General features: G+C 52.5%; 1 protein-coding gene across 1 annotated transcript in view; it reads right to left on the bottom strand.

Annotated features, from left to right (window-relative positions):
- Positions 1-4,614: 4,614 nt before the first annotated feature.
- The window catches only part of LOC104909485 (forkhead box protein A2), a 13,549-nt gene continuing 1,221 nt past the window's right edge, over positions 4,615-16,942 (bottom strand). The window contains 2 exon segments of the mRNA XM_031552663.1: positions 4,615-5,007; positions 6,144-6,258. Of these exon segments, the coding sequence (XP_031408523.1) occupies positions 4,615-5,007; positions 6,144-6,258 (508 nt within the window).

Here is a 16,942-nt window from a genome sequence, read left to right as displayed (position 1 = left end):
AGGGGGGGGTGGGGGGGAGGAGGCCGAGTAGGGCTGTCCCCAGGTCTAAGAGCGGTGGCGCGGCGCCCCCTGTCGCCTACTGTCCCCAATCCCGGAGGGCCGGGGCTGGAGGGGCACCCCGCCTGCCCCCCGGGGGACCCCTCGACGGCGGACGTCACCCTCCCGTGCATCACCTGGGAGCATCACCAGCGAGCATATGTGCTGGGCGAGGCCGAGCCTTCCCTCTGTAGCATCATCGTGCGGTCCTAAATGGGAGCCCCGTTGGCACACCATGGGGTGCTCCATCTCCCACCCCTTATCTCACAAGTCTAACTGCTATGCCGCTACCTTTGGGCAGCCCAATAAAATTAATATCTTAAGAGAACAGGGAAAGAAGCAGTAAAGTAGATAGTCTTGCCTTGTAGGGAAACATTTTTTTAAATACCCCAGATGATAAAAATTGAAAATGTTTGGCAGCGTCTTGTTTAAACACACCCTCTTGGGCTCCGGAGAAACGCACCGGCCATTTAAAAAATGACTTCTTCTCTTTAATATTTAAGTAATATTTATTTTAAATTTAATTTTTAAATTACATTTCTATTTGCATTGGGAGCCATGCCTGGAGGAGCCGGCGTCCCCTTCCTGGAGGCAGGAGACAGCGGTTGGGCCACCCTGGGCAGCATCTGCCACCGTTCTGGGCCACCTCCACCACTGACTGGTGATGGTGACAAACACATCCCCTGCTCTTCTTGCTGGGTGAAGGCATTTCTCTGCAAAGGAAAGTAAAAATCAGCCCCTCCCATCTGCCTCCCCCTCCCCCCCCTTACAACTGTACCTTATTCTTGACAACAAACAGGGTAATTATCTCCCTTCTACTGATAATTATCATAATTAATCCAATATAATGAACTCTCCCAATTGCCCTGTTGTTTCAAACTAAATGTGGTGGTTGGTTTTTTTGGTTTTTGTTTTTTTTTCCCCCTGTAGCTGAGGAACTGCAAGACAGGAGCACTCACCGCCCTGTGGAACAGAAGCATTTTAATAACAGGAAGGAGAAGGAGCACACATCACAGCACTGGGTGGTGGCACTTTCCCCCATAAGATCCCTGGAAGCAACCAAAGGGCTCTGTGTGGCTGAGGGCATCCCGAGCAGCTCTCATTCAGGCAGGCAGAACAGACCCTGAGGTCATTGCTAGTGCCATATTTCTGCTCCCACGGTCAGGGCTGTAGGGCAGGACGTGTGCAGGGGATGCTTGTGGGGTCCCTATGGTGTGCTGCCATTTCACAGAGTCACAGAACCATCTGAATTGGAAGGGATCCTTGAAGGCCATCCAGTCCAACTCCCCTACAGTGCACAGGGACACCCACAGCTCCAGCAGTGCTCACAGCCCCATCCAGCCTGACCTTGGCTGTCTGCAGGGATGGGACACCATCACCTCTCTGTGCAACCTGTGCCACTGCCTCACTGCCCTTATGGTAAAAACTTCTTCCTTATATCCAGTCTAAATCTCCCCTCTTTTAGTTTGAAACCATTTCCCTTTGTTCTATCATTTCTGCGGGGCATTGCAGGAGCCGATATTCTTTCCTCACTCAAGGACTCAGATAGGAGCATTGAAATCAATGGCATCCCATATAGAAGGGATCCTCCCGTCTCCATGAGTTACCCACCCAATGATGCTGGCCATCAGCCTCGGCCCCGCAGGCAACGACAGCAATTACACTCTGCTGTATTGACTTAACTATTTGACGAATTCTCCCACCTAGTCTTTCCTAATTAGATTCAACGTTTAATGGGGTCTCTTAATTCATTAAAAATAATAATAATAATAATGTTTTCCAAGGCTTTAACAAGTCTAACGAAAGACAAATCAGGAGCATGCCAAAATTTAGTGACTTTAATCTAACTCGCAGCCCAAGGAGATGCTGTGGGTTGAATGCTGGAATCCCTCTGGCAGCAGATACTGCTGGAAAGTGGTTGTCGCCAGGAGATGCCTCCCATTCTTACAGAGGTCGTAGATCAAGGCATTATCTGAGTTGGAAGGGACCCTTAAAAGCCATGTGGTCCCGGTACTGGACAGTGACACCCACATCTCCATCAGTGCTCAGAGCCCCATCCAGCCTGAGCTTGGCTGTCAGGTCCTTACGGTCCTTAACAGGATGCCCATCAGCTTGGTCTCAACACAGCCCTAAAAGCAGAGGGAAGAACTCCGTTGTCACCCATGGAAACTTTTGGAAGTGAAACCTTTGAGGGATGCTCCACACGTTCTGCCTCCCGCACTTATTCTTCCCAGGGCTCCAACACAAAGCCAGTTGTCACAGTGCAGCTGTGCCATGCCTCATCCACACACAACCCTGTGGCTGCCATCCTGACCTGGCCACCATCTCTATTTTTGCCGTATTCAGGTGTTATTTTTGCATCTCTCCCCACTCTCTAATTATTCAAGGCTCTGAGCTGCTGTGCCACAGGGTGCCATAAAGCACTGGAAGAGCTCAAAGGATGCACCTGGGGAAACAACGTCACCCAGGATGGTGAGTGGGGGACAGCTTGGTGGCACTTCAGGATGCTTGAGGACACCAGGGGACAAGGGACTCATGCACAACCCATGGACGGGATGATGCCTTCTGGAAGGACTCCACAACAAAATCACCTGGCCTCCCAAAGTGTTCAGGCTGCGGCCGCTGTTAGAGGAAATATTTTTTTTATGTTTAATGATCAGTTTCTGAAAACTGAAATGCCTTTGGTTTTACAATGAGAAAACAAACAGAAAAACTGAATGTGGATACTCCTCCCAAACAGCCCTGCTTTAAAACCTCCCTGTTATTTTCCAACGAAACCCCTTTCTGCTGGAGAGCATCCAGTGGCAGAAGGCACGGCAGGAGGAAGCAGCAGCTTTCAGCACTAAATGGGTGCAAAACAGCCCTCACCATGTTGCTGCAGGTCACCTCCATCATGCTGCACCCCGTGGGCTGTGGGGATGTGAGATGCCTGGGCAATGGAGGATGGCACAGCTGCAAAGGGAGTGGTGGGGTCACCGTCCCTGGAGGTGTTCAAGAACCGTGGGGATGTGGTACTGAGGGATGAGGTCAGTGGGCACGGTGAGGTGGGCTGGGGTTGGGCTTGGTGATCATAGTGGTGTTTTCCAACCTTAATTCTTCTATGATTCTATGCTCGGGAGATAAGGGATGTTCAGCTGATGAGGGATGCTTAGGAGATGAGGGATGCTTGGGAGATGCAGGATGCTTGAGTGATACGTGATGCTGCTCCTGTGCACCGAGCAGATCAAACCCCTCACAGGCTGAGCGCCTGCCTGACGGACATTTATAGCCTTCTGAGTCATTACCAGCCTTGTTTAAACCAGTTTTACCTGGCCAAGACCTTTAAAATAGCCTCATTTATCCCGAAAGGCTGTTGGGGTATAAATAGCAGGGCGAACCGCTCGCGGAGCATCGAGCACGGGGAGCAGGGCAGCACGCATGGCTCACAGCCCAGCTGGCACCCCCACCTTATCCCCATCCCCACAGTGCTGAGACAGCCCCCAGGGACCCCGTCCCCTTTGGGATGGGAAGCAGCAGCTCTCAGGAACTCTGTGTCCCTGGCAGTGCTACCAGCAAAACAGCCAGAGCGGAGATTTCTGCTCCCAAAAACACGGAGCTGCCTGGGGCCGGGAGCCCGTCTGTGAGCCTGCGGTTTTGTGACCACTAATAGCAGCCCTGTGCCCTGCAGGATCACCCCATAAATCTGACGTGGGTCAGACACGGGCACACAAGCACGGTTCTGTTTAATTAGCACAAAACTGCTGCGGTGATGGGGTGGGGGGGAGATTTGGGTCTCAGATGGGCACCCCATGCCTCAGCAGATCCCACTGCCAGGTGAAAATCTCCAGCTCCAGCTGTAGGATTGCCATAACTTTGGCCAAACAAGCTTTTATCTGACTCAGTAATCCCCCTTTTTTTTTTTCTCAGGACACCTGCTCGGGGCGGTGCTCTGCCTGGAAGTGCCCGCCCTCCCCGGGGGACCTCTCCCCCTAAAAATAACCCGTCCCTTCCCACAGCATCCCCGGCCCTTTTTGGGGGAGCACAGCCACAGCAGTGTCCCCGCAGCGTGTCCCAAGTGGCAGACTGCTAAATAAAGCGCATCCCAGGAACCGGTGGAAAGCTCCCCTCCAAATATTTCTCTCCCCTCGCTCTGATCTTTTCCTTTTTCTTTTCGCAGAGGAAACATTGCCCAGATCAACACACGCCCGAGGAGTGATTTTACACGGGTAGGACGGAGCTTGCTGCCTGCTGGAAAAACTTCCAATCAGCAGCATTCACAAGCTGGGTTTATTTTTCGCAGTTTTCTGAGTTGGGTTTTGTTTCGGTGCCAGAGTAAAGAGCTGGAGGTACATATTTCAGCCCAACCTGCAACACCCTCGTCATCGCCGGATTTGAGTGAGGAGAGGGCTGTGACCTACATTTGCAGCCCAGTCTGCGTAGGGCTCCCCAAACCCCCCAGCATCGCCCCACTTCGCTTTATGGGCTTTATCACGGGGTCGACTCTCATCTATTGGGAACGCTGCCCCGAACGCCAACCCCAAGCATCCTCCAAAGCCTCAAAGCGGGGACACGGGGCTGGAACAAAATTACCCAGAGCTTTTAAAAGCTCTCCCACCTTCGTCTCCGCTCTTCCTCCGGGTAGGTGTCCCGGCGGCGGCAGAACAAGACGCCTACAGAGGGCTGCTGGAAGCTGTCGGGCCGGAATACACTGGGAGGCCTTTTTGCCTGGAAACTATTTCCTACCCGCAGGCTGCGGTGGCAGCAAGCATTCCTAGGCGGGTTGGCAGGCGGGCGGCGAGCCCCGGCCCGCGGCACGGCACTGATGTCCCCACCACAAAGCCCTTTTATGCTCGTGGGATTGGGGTTTGTTTTCTCCGAGGGGAGACGCGCGGCGTGCCGACGGTGAGCGGGGCGAAGCGTCGCCTCCCCTTGTTTCACGGGGCGAGCGCAGGGAAAAAAGAGAGGTTTGTTGCAAAGAGACCTGAGCCGAAGCTGTTGGGGAGCAAAAACAGCCCATTAAAGTCAGGGCTGCGGCTGTAAATCAATAGAGCTGCTGCTATTTCCATCTGCCAGGCGACGAGTGGGGCAGTGCCCACGTGTCCCCTGCCCACGTGTGCCACGCAGAGGGACGTGTCCCCTTGCCAGGGGATGTGGCAGCACGAGGTGAGACCCCCAGTGGCTGTGGGTCCTGATGGACCCGCATGGCAGCACTCTGAGCCAAACTGCCCCGTAGGGTCTGGATTTTTTTCCCGAAGCCCCAAAGAAGTGAATGAAGATCTGTGATTGATGGAGGAGATGCGATCGAAGAGCTGTGATTGAAGGGACGTGATTTTTGGTTTCCTTTTCCTATGAACACTCAGACGAGCCCACAAGTTGGAAGAGATCAGGAAGAAAGTTTGGCGGTCCCATTGCCTCGTGATTCAATCTGTGTGCAGGAGACAGAGCTCCCCTTGAACGGTGATGGGGACACGGGGCCGCCTGGCAGCTCATCAGCCCTGGCTCCGCGTGCAGGCAGCGCCGGGCCCTTATCTCCCAGATACACATCTGCTGGGTGCACAGCCTTGTCCATCCCTACGTGGATCCCCTCGGCTTTATGCTTTCTGCTTGCCTACAGGCATCCCGAAGGGTCACCCAAAAAAACCAAGTGACAACAGCGCAGCCCACCGCCGTCCCCTTCCCTCCAGGGCATTTCCCCTGCCCGGGGCGCTTCCCGCAGCACGCCTTGCTCACGTCCTCTGATTCGTGCGGTCTGCAGGCGAGCAGCCGGGATCCGGCCGCACAGCGGTGATGTGCAGGAGCCCCTCGCTGCTTGCCCACCCCCCGGTTTCCAAGCCGCGCAGGTGCCGGCAGCCCTCACATTAGCACCTCATCAGCTCCCCGGGGCCCAGCGCAAACACAGCCTGCCCGGCGAGGAAATGCCCGAGGCCTTGAGATGCGGGCGGCGGGAGGATGCTTCCTGCCTTCCTCGTCCTCGGGTGGGCAAACAGCACCTGGGCAGGCGGGCGGGTGTGCGGGGGGGCACGGATGTGGATTCAGGAAGCCGGTCCCCCCCCCCCCGAGCCCCCCGCCATGCACATGTTAATGGCACCCCGTGGCACCGGGCTATTAATTATTCCCATCGGCGGTACCCGCTGCCACGGGGGAGCTTCCCCTCCGCTTCCCACGCCGATGGGGCTTCTCCCCCCGGGAGGAAGCTCCCCGCTGTCGCTGTCGGGGGCCGGCATTGATTCGCGCTGTTGCTCGCTGTAAAGGTGAAAAGGAACAACGTCTTTAGAAATAAATAGAGGCCGGCTCGCCAGCTGAACTTATCAAGTCGGAGAGATGGCAGTCTCGGAAAGGAGAAAATAAACAAATTTGGCAGCCGACTCGCCGAGCAGCGCTCCGGTTATCTCCGAGTCGCAGCCCCGCTGCTCAGGAGCCGGGCGATAGCATCGCGAGGCACGCAGCTCTCAGCAGTGATGCGATCAGGAACAATCCCGAACCCGGCTCCGGGAAGATAAAACCCTTTTCTTGTCTCTGAGACGCTGAGATCTGTGCCCGCTCTGCAGGCATCCCCGGCTCTGGGCTCCTTGTTTGACTGAAATAATTTTATTTGAATACAATACGCTATTTCAACAGTTTTAAGTTGCATGTGATTATTTAAGATGGATTCAGTTTTAATTTAATCAGTTTAATGGGATTTTATGTTTTTAGGTATAGCACTTCCAAATTGTCTGATTAACTTTTCAGAATCAATACGCTTAACTGCAAAGCATACAATTACACAGGCAAATGATCTCCTCCGTGGCCAGAGCACGAGTGATCGTATGGCTTCGGTTTGGGTCACGGGGTGCTGATCTGATCCACTGAGACTGCCCATCCCCTGTGCCAGCCATGGTTGCAGGGCATGGAGGAAGCACGGATGTAGGGATGTGGGGATGCTGAAATGCCAGAATGCTGGGGTGTTGAGATTTGGGGATGCTGGGGTGATGGGATGTTGGGATGTGGGGTGTGGGATGCTGGGACATTGGGATGCTGGGACATTGGGACGCTGGGGTGTTGGGATGCTGGGGTGCTCAGATGCAGGGACACCGGGATGCTGGGATGTTGGGATGCTGAGGTGCTCAGATGTGGGGACACCAGGATGCTGGCTATTTGGGATACTGAGATGTTGGGATGCTGGGATGCTGGAACACCACTGGGATGCTGACCAACTGGGATGCTGAGATGCTGGGACACTGGCATGCTGACCAATTGGGACGCTGAGATGCTGGGATGTTGGCATGCTGAGATGTTGGGAAATGAGATGCTGGGATGTTGGAGCAGGGCTTCTAACTGCTCCTCTTTTCTTCACATGCCATTTTTTAAATTGCAACAGCAATTAATGCCCTAGATATCCAGGCTGGGCTTGCATCAATGGCAGCATCACCCCGGGAGATGACAGCCATCCCCTCGCCCCTCCCTGCCCCGTCCAGCCTCCATCTCCCAGTGTATTCCCCCATCCTTCCGCAACCCCCCACCTTTTGTCAAGTTGCATAATTTTTGAACTTGCATACTTGAAAAATTCTTTTAGAAATGTCAAGGTGACTGGCGTATTAAAAATGAGCCAGAGCAAACAGGAATGACATTATTTTAATTCTTTCGGTGCCAGGTCATTTTTTTTCTGTAATAACACAGCTCAGATAGCAGCCTCCCGCCCCTTGCATCATCTTCCCATTGCTTGCTTGTTGTTTCCATCTGCTAGATAAAAAGACAGGGGGAGGAAAAATACCCACTGCTGCCACAGAAAGCCCTTTCATGGAGATTTTCAAGGGATTTATAGCCCCCAAAGCCACCAAAATGCTCCAGGGTTCCGGAGCACCCCCTGCACACAACCCAGGCAGAGCAGCCAAGGTTAAAGGCAGGATTCTCAGCTCTTGGATGAAATGAATTAAAGTGCACCGGGGCTGCGGCCACGTTGAAAGCGAAGCAGCAGAGATGGAGCTGAGCGGCACTCGGGGGCTAAATCCGTGCTAACTCGTGGTGGGCAATAAACACACGGGCTGAGAGGAAAGAAAATATTTTTTGCAGTGTTTGTCTGCGCAAACAGCAGCTATTTGCAAATGGTTTTGAGGTGGTGGCGGCCTTCCTCTGCGAGTGCCAGAAACTGCAGAAAGCAGAGGGGTGTTTCCTCGGCCGGCGCAGAGCAAACGGTGAGATGTGAAGCAGGTGGCTGGGGTTGCACCGGCTGCTGGTGGGGGTGGGAGTGGGATGGGGGGGAGATGCAGCTGTTCTGCCCATGCAGAAGCAGCAGAGCAGCAGTCTGCAGCACAGGGAGGGTGGCACTGCAGTGCACAGCGATGCAGCAGTGCGTGGTGATGCAGCAGAGCGCAGGGATGCAGCAGCAGTGACTTGGGAGTGCACAGTGATGCAGCAGTGTGTGGGAATGCAGCAGTGCACAGTGGTGTAGCAGCACACGGAGATGCAGCAGTGTGCTGTGATACAAGCATGAAAGGATGAAGCAATGCATGGTGATGCAGCAGCACATGGTGATCCAATAGTGCACAATGGTGCAGCAGAACGCGACAATGCAGTAGTGCATGGTGATGCAACAGTGCACAGTGGTGCAGCAGCGCCCGGTGATGCAACAGTGCACAGTGATGCAGCAGGACAAAGTGATGCAGCAGTGTACAGTGCAGTGACAATGCAGCAGTGCAAACGTATGCAGCAGTGCGTGGCGATGCAATGCAGCAGAGTGATGCAGCAGCGTGCGGCGATGCAAGCGTGCAGTGATGTGGGAGTACACAGTGATGCAGCAGTGTGTGGCAATGCAGCAGTGCACGGTGTTGCAGCAGTGCGTAGAGATTCAGCAGCATGCTTTGACACACGTGTGACATAATGCTGGCGGTGCGCAGTGATGTAGCAGTGCTCGGCGATACGGCGTTGCACAGTGATGCAGCAATGAACACTGCTGCAGCACACAACAATGCAGCAATGCACATTGATGCAGCAGTGCATGACAATGCAGCAGTGCACGTTGATGCAGCAGTGCGCTGTGATGCAGTAGTGCTCAGTGATGCTGGCAGCACGATGCGTGGCTGCAGCACCAGCAGCTCAGCTCAGACCATGGCTGAAGATGGGGGAGCTGTGGGCCAGCTGGGGGCAATCTGGGGGGCTGGAACCCGTTCCTGTGGCCAGCAGCTTCTGTCCCCACTGGGCCATGTGCTTTCTGCAGCTTGGGCAGAGCAGTTCTGCAAAGGGAGCTGCTCCAGTTTCGCTATTTATGGGCTCTATTCATCTGCCATCGGGTTTCGGTGGTGCCCAGTCATAAAAGTTGCCTGTGTTGGCAGCCAGGAAACGTAAGCTGGCTTTAGGAGACCATAGGAAATGGCAAAACCTCAGGCCCCAGCCCTCCAAAATAAGGTGCAGCTAAATTAATATGGTGTGAGTGAGTGGCTACATGATGTCACCTTAGGGCGAGCAGCGCCGCGGGATAAATGCATCTCTGTGCCGGCTGCGTGCCGCTCTGCCCAGGTTCTGTTTGTTTTTACCAAAGAGAGAAACCCTCCCACAGCAGCCATGGGCTTGACAAGAAGCCCCAGTCTCTCCCATAAGCAGGGCAGCAATGAGGTGCAGGGATTGCAGGCCCTATTTGGGTTCCACCTGCTTTCAGTGCTCCCCTCCCTTCTATTGGCTCTGCCCGTAGCTGAAAGGAGAAATTACAAACATGATCCCCATCATGAAAAGCTCCATGCTGTTGTACCATAGCACACTGATCAGACACCAGAGCTCTCGAGCACTAATTTGGCTGTTCCATTTGTGTATAGCATGACTCGCTGCAATTTCCATCAGCTATTCAAGCTCGTCCATTACCATGCCCACGATTAATCTAGCAGGATTTAGACAAATTCCGCCACGCTGTTTAAATATTAATTAAGCTCTCTCAACCGGTGCATTCTGCATATCCTCTCAAACAGCTTTCATCCCTCCAAAGCTGGGAGGCATTTTCCGAGGAGCTCCATGGCAAACAGGAGGCACAGCCTGGCACATCCCAGTGCCAGAGTGATCCGAGGTGCCTGGCAAAGCCATCTGCTCACTGCTTCCCTCCCCTTGTAATCCACACCTGTGGGCATGAGCCCTGCTGATCCACAGGTTTCCAGGGGCATAACCTCCCTGCTTAATGCCAGGCTATGTCCCTTCCCCACATGGTCAGGGTTGTTTTTCAGGGACCCTTATTCAGCATTGGACGGCCAACCCCAAATGTTCATGGCAAACCCTGGATATTGATGGCAAACAGCACAAGCTGATGGCAAACCCCTAAGATGGATGGCAAAATCTAGACATTGATGGCAATCCCTTTATATTGGTGGCAAACACCAAATATGGATGACAAGATCCAAACATTGATAGCAAACCTCTAATATTGATGGCAAACCCCAAGTATTGATGGCAAGTCCCTAATATGGATTGAAAATCCCTGATATTGATAGCAAACTCCAAATATTCCAAACAAGGAATATTGGTGACAGACCTGAAAAACTTATGTCAAGCCTCAAATATTGATAGCAAACCCCAAATACTGATGGCAAACCCTAAATACTAATGACAAGACCCAAATATTGATAGCTAATGCCATACATTGATGGCAAAACTCAAATACTGCTGGTAAGCCCCAGGTATTGATGACAAGTCCGAAACATGGATGGCAAATCCCTAATATTGATGGCAAGTCCCTAACACTGATGGCATGCCCCAAATAATAATGATAAGCCCCAAATATTGATGGCAAGTCCCAAATACTGATGGCAAGCCCCTAACACTGATGGCAAGCCCCTAACACTGATAGCATGCCCCAATACTCACAGCAAGCTCCAGATATCAATGGGAAACCCTGAATATATATATGACAACCCCCAGACATTGACGGCAAGCCCCAAATATTGATGGCAGATCCTTAATACTGATGGCAAAATCCAGACATGATAGCAATCCCTAAATACTGATGGCCATGCCCTGCAGCCCGCAGTGCCACGTCTGCCCATCCTCTGCAGGGATGTGCCCCGGCACGGGTCCTGTGTACTTTGGCCGCCACCCCACCGCAATCCAGTGGCCAGATATGTGCCACAACCCCATCACCGCAGCTCTGACTCCTCCAAACTGTGGGTATGGAAGGTCGGGGATGACCTCAGCAGGTTTGGGGACCCCCGGTTGCCCCCCACGCTGCGCACCCTACGCTGGCAGCCGCCCATCCCCGGGCGCGAGGCTCCAGAGAGCACAAACAGCAGCATTGAGCGGGGCTGTGAAATGTGGCAGTGTCTGTGCGGCACCGAGGGGCTGCCAGCGCCCAGGAGCTCCTGGGACAGCAGCCAGGGCAGGAATAAGTAACACCACTGTGATGCCCAACCTGAGTAAATAAATACCTGCTCGCTCCTGCTCACCACCTGAAACGCATCCAGCGCCAGCACGAGGTTGCCTGGATAAAGCCTAAGGGATGCGAGCATCACTGCTGCTTGCTTCTTCTTGCAAATGGAGGGGGTGACATGCAGAAGAGAAGGCGGGTTTGGAGGACTCTTAAAATATAAAAATACATACTCATAGAATATTTCTTTTCATTTCTTTCCTTTGCTCAGAATGGCTGCTTTCCTGAATGTTCTTTCCTTGCGAAGCACCTGAAGGCAAAGTCTTAAAAAGAGAGATGAGAGTTTGGGAATGCCAATCTCTGGCAGACAAAATAGCCATAATATACTGAAGAAGGCACTCCCACGGATGCTGATCGTTGCAGGAGAGTTGGAACAGAGGATCTTTAAGGGTCCTTTCCAACTCTAACAATACTATGATCTATGGTTTGATCATACCTTGGGGCACTTCCCTCAGCTGGCCCAAAGCCTCCAGCCAACAAGAAGTTTGGCCAAAGGAGGTCCTCAAGCCACAACCATCGAACTGCCCTTCGTGAAGCCAGGGCTTCAGCCCTGCAGAACAGTGGGATATGGGACAATGGGACATCAGTCGCCACAGCTGTGAGTCACAATACATGGAAAATCATAGAATTGTATCATAGAACCACAGAATGGCCTGCGTTGAAAAGGACCTCAATGCTCATCTAATTTCAACCCCCTGTTGTGTGCAGGGTCTCCAACCAGCAGCCCAGGCTGCCCAGAGCCACATCCAGCCTGGCCTTGAATGCCTGCAGGGATGGGGCATCCACAGCCTCCTTGGGCAACCTGTTCCAGTGCCTCACCACCCTCTGAGTGAAAAACTTCCTCCTAGTATCTAACTTAAACCTCCCCTGTTTCAGTTTAAGACCATTCCCCCTTGTCCTGTCACTATCCAAAATACTTGGAAAATATCGACGGGATGCTAAGTAGCTCTTTCCCTGTTTTGTTTGCAAGCCACACAGGGCCAGAAGCACATTTGCAAGCGCTCTGGACCGTGGAGAAGAGGGTAGGGCTGACGGCTGGGCAAGCGCTGGGTTTAGGACAGAGCTAACAGGAGAGGGCAGCAGAGATTTATTTATCCCTGGGACCTGCGTGCGTCGGACGGAGCCCTGGGAGGCAGCCAGCAGCGGCTCACCCGGCTCAGCGCCGTGCCAAAGGCTCGTCAGCAGGTGACAATGACCAGAAAATGGGTCGCTGCTGGTGCCAGACGAGGGGCTTAGCGACACAGACCTCCCTGGGGTTCGCCAAAGCCGGGGCAGCTCCTACTGGTTTTTGCTTGCGATGAAGCGTGTGCCTCTCAGCGACTCAAACGAGTGCGGGGTTTGCTAAAGCTGAGGCATGCCTGCCTTGAAACAACCCAAATGAAATTGTCGGTCACCAAATCTAAGGCGCAGTTGCATTTAAACGACTCACATAAGCTTGGGGTTTGCAAAGCCGGGCTGCCTGGAATGAAGGCAGCCTGCAGCCACACCTGGGTGGTTTGATGAGGAGGGGGGGGTCAGGGCAGCAGCACGGAGCCCTGCTGCCAGCGGGATGTGTCTGCACCACCGTGCTGCTCTCCTGAGCCGCATCTCAGCGACGGCCAGGAGCTGTTCTGATTCAGCTGAAACCGTTCAGGCTTTTTAATAACTCCAGATATTTGGGAGGGAGGGAGGGCTGCTGGATCCCAGGCGGTTGCTCTTCCTTTCCGCTGAGTGAGAGGAAGGTACTTTGCCCCGTTTAGCAAAGCAAGCACTTTTCAAGGCATTGAACCCTGGCTTTGTTTTGTTCCAGCTTGGCTGGGGCCGAGTGCGTGCGTGCTGTCAGAAGCCCTCAGCACAAGCGAGGCTTTTCTCAATTTCCTTCTCCTTTTTTGACACACTGCTCTCCTGGGGTTCAGATCTTCCTGTTGTGGGGCTGTACTGGGAGACAGTGCAGGGTACATGGGAGAGATGTTTGGGGTCACAAACAGAATTTTGCTGATAGAGGCAGACAGGCATCGCGGAGCCACGTGAACTTCGTTCTTGCAAGCTGGAGGGATGTTAGAATGCAGTCAAACTGTCCATCTGAATTAGCGGTTCAGAATCAGGTCAGAGAAATTGCTGCAGCTTATTTATTTCCTTTTAATCCAGAGCAAACCGAGTATGAAAAGAAAGAAACCCGACCCGCTGCTAAGGAAGATGTGGGAAGGATGAAGCGGATGTGTCTGACACCGCAGAATGGGGGGAGCTCTAGGAAATACTTCTGCCAACAGTTTACTCTCTTAGAAATGTGTGTGTTGGCCAACGGCAAGTGATGAGTGAAGAGTGGCTGTGCCTGATGGATCCGTGCTGCTGTGCAAGCCAGGCTTCAGTCCCAGCACCGTGCTGTGAGCCTGCAGCTGGGGGAGCACACAGCCACCAGTTCCTGCCCCACACACATACACCGTATTGAGGAATGCAGTTGGGATGCTGGGATGCTGGGATATTGGGATGCTGGGATGTTGAAATGTTGGGATGCTGGAATATTGGGATGCTAGGATATTGGGATTCTGAGATGGGATGTTGGAATGCTGGGATATTGGGATGCTTGTGTGTTGGAATGCTGGGGTGTTAGAATGCAAGGGTGTAGGGATATCGGGACTCTAGAATGTTGGGATATTGGGATGGTGGGATGATGGGGTGCTGGTATATTGGAATGCTGGCATGTTGGGATATCAAGATGTTGGGATGCTGGGAAATTGGGATGTTGGCATGTCATGGTGTTGGGATGTTGGGATGCTGGGATATTGGGATGCTGGGATACTGGGATGATGAAATATTGTGATGCTGGTCTGTTGGGATGTTGGGATGCTAGGATATTTGGATGCTGGTCTATTGGGATGTTGGGTTATTGGGATGCTTGTGTGTTGGAATGCTGGGATGTTAGAATGCGAGGGGGTAAGGATATTGGGAAGCTAGTATGATGAGATGTTGGGATGCTGGGATGCTAGGATGTTGGGATGCTGGGATATTGGAATGCTGGCATGTTGGGACACTATGATTTTGGGATATCAAGATGTTGGGATGCTGGAATGTTGGGATGTTGAGCTGCTGGGAAATTGGGATGTTGGGATGTCAAGATGTTGGTATGCTGGGATGCCAGTATGTTGGGATAGGATGCTGGGATTCTGGGATGCTGGGATATTGGGATGCTAGCATGTTGGGATGCTGGGATGCTAGTGTGTTTGGATGCTGAGATGTTGGGATGCTGGGATGTTGAGATGCTTGGAAATTGGGATGTTGGGATACTGGTACACTGAGATGTTGGGAAGCAGGGATACTGGAATGCTGGGGTGTTTGTATGCTGGGACATTGGGATGTCAAGATGTTGGGACGCTGGTGTGTTGGTATGCTGGGAAGTTGGATGTTGGGATGATGGGTAATTGGGGTGTTGGGATGTCAAGGTGTTGGGATGCTGATGTGTTAGAATGCTGGGGTATTGGGGAGCTGGAATGATGAGATGTTGCAGTGCTGGGATATTAGGATACTGAGATTTCAGAATGCTGAGGAGTTGCTGTCACACCCTGTTCCCTGGTTTATTTTGCCCAGCAAGAAGACAATGACAATAGTGCACTTCACTGACACAGGTCAGGTTCACCAAAACAATTTATTAAATATATTCCAAGCAAGCCGTTGCACATATGATCTATAATCACATACATTCTAAGCAAACAATGTATTAGCCTATGACTAATCTGTATCCTGGAGCAGAGGGCAGGTAAATGAGAGTAGGTAAAGGTACAATAGGTTGGGCATGGTTATACAAATTCTGAGGAAGGTAAATAAGGGCAGGAAAGGTTATAGAGCCTTTCTCATCAATGCATCTGTCATGAGAAGGGGCCCAAGGTAGTGGAACTTGAAAGCTGGAGAGTCTCAGGATGGCTAAGAGGAGCTTCAAAAGCTCCAGTGTCATGACTTTAAAGCCCTTTTACACGTGGTTTGCCAGAACAAACAGAGGCAGGGGGTGATGAACTTTTACAAGGTATGCAGAGTAAGATATAGGCAGGGATGTGAAAAACACACGACTTTGCAGAAAGGCAGAGAAACTTCCATTGGCTCAGTTTGTTTTCAGTTCCCCAAACCGCGTGGGATTGTTTACATGTTAATCATCTCAAAGTTTTATGGTCTCTGTGTTTCTGCCGAGGAGACACTTTCTCTTTTCTCTGACAACTTCTGGTCATAGCTCAGGCCCTAGATATGAGTACCAGGCCTCACATTGCCAAGCATAAATAAGGTGAGAGGAGTGATGGAGGCATAGCTATGGCCTTACCCGACTGCACAGCTAGGGGCAAGCGTCATTGTCAGCCAGAGGATGGCTAACAAACCTATACCCATCCTCATTCTCCAGTGTTGCAAGACCTCTCCCCAAGCTGCTATGCTTGGGCCATAATCCACAGTTGCAACGCTGGAATGATGGGATACTGGGATCATGGGATATTGGGATGCTGGGACATAGAGAGGCTGAGATGCAGGGATGGTGAGATTTTGAGATGCTGGGTTGTTGGGATGGTGGGATGCTGGGGTGTTGAGATGTTGGGATGGTATGTTGTAGGACACTGAGATGTTGGGATGATGAGATGCTGAGATGCTCCTTGGTGAAGCAGTCTTCACTGAGTTCTTGGAATAGCAGGGCATGTGGAGGCAGCTGATTGCAGAGCATCTATTTAACGAGATCTCACAGGCATCCCTACATCTCCTGCAAGTCTGGGATGGAGGATTTATTGCTTGAAGTAAAAATTACAGCACATAACACTGACCTTGGCTGCCTGGGAGCAGGAGAGCACTCTCCATGTTTGCACTGGCGTTGGGTCTGAAGGGTGGGCTCAGCCGCACTGCTCGTGCACAACCACATCGCTCACGCACAAATCCATCACTTGTGCACAGCTCTGTCACCCTTGCAGAACCCGCACATCTCCGGGCATGTGCTTGGCTGCCTTTAGGATTGCAGACGAGACCCGTTTATGCATTTCTGACATGACGTGCCCGACCTGCTGTCATTCTGCGTCACCAGATGGCACTGCTGCTGTCGGTTGGAAGAAATGACCTGTGCCACACACGTGATGGTGGTGCAGATAAAAGCCGGGGAGCAAGCCCAGGGAGCAAACCTACCACATTAAGCAGCGCAGATAAAGCAGAACCAAAGAATTTTGAAGCGTATTTAACCCACGTTACATTATTTTCCCTGCCAGCCCCTACACAACCCCATGCAACACCACCAAGGTAGCAGCCCCTCACCACGGCACAGCAGCAATGCTGAGCAACCCAGAGAGCACCACATCCCAGCCTCCCCCCAGAGCACCCCTCCATCTCAGTGCCATTTCCTCAAGGCTTTGCAGGCCGTCTCCTTTGCATCAGCACAGGGAAATGCCAAAGGGGAAGCAGCGAGCCATCGTGCCAGGATTTGGCTGGCTCCAGCCTTTTGCACAGATTAATAGCAGACCGACCACGGGGAGACGCAATTTGGTCGTAATTTATGTTGTTTTAAGGGCCTAATAACTTCCAGCTGGTGATTTGTAAATGAACTGGCTCCTTGCA

This window comes from Meleagris gallopavo, chromosome 2 (assembly GCF_000146605.3).
Source record: "Meleagris gallopavo isolate NT-WF06-2002-E0010 breed Aviagen turkey brand Nicholas breeding stock chromosome 2, Turkey_5.1, whole genome shotgun sequence".
NCBI lineage: Eukaryota > Metazoa > Chordata > Aves > Galliformes > Phasianidae > Meleagris > Meleagris gallopavo.
Note: the sequence above shows the minus strand (reverse complement) of the source record. Positions and strands in the feature narration are given on the sequence as shown.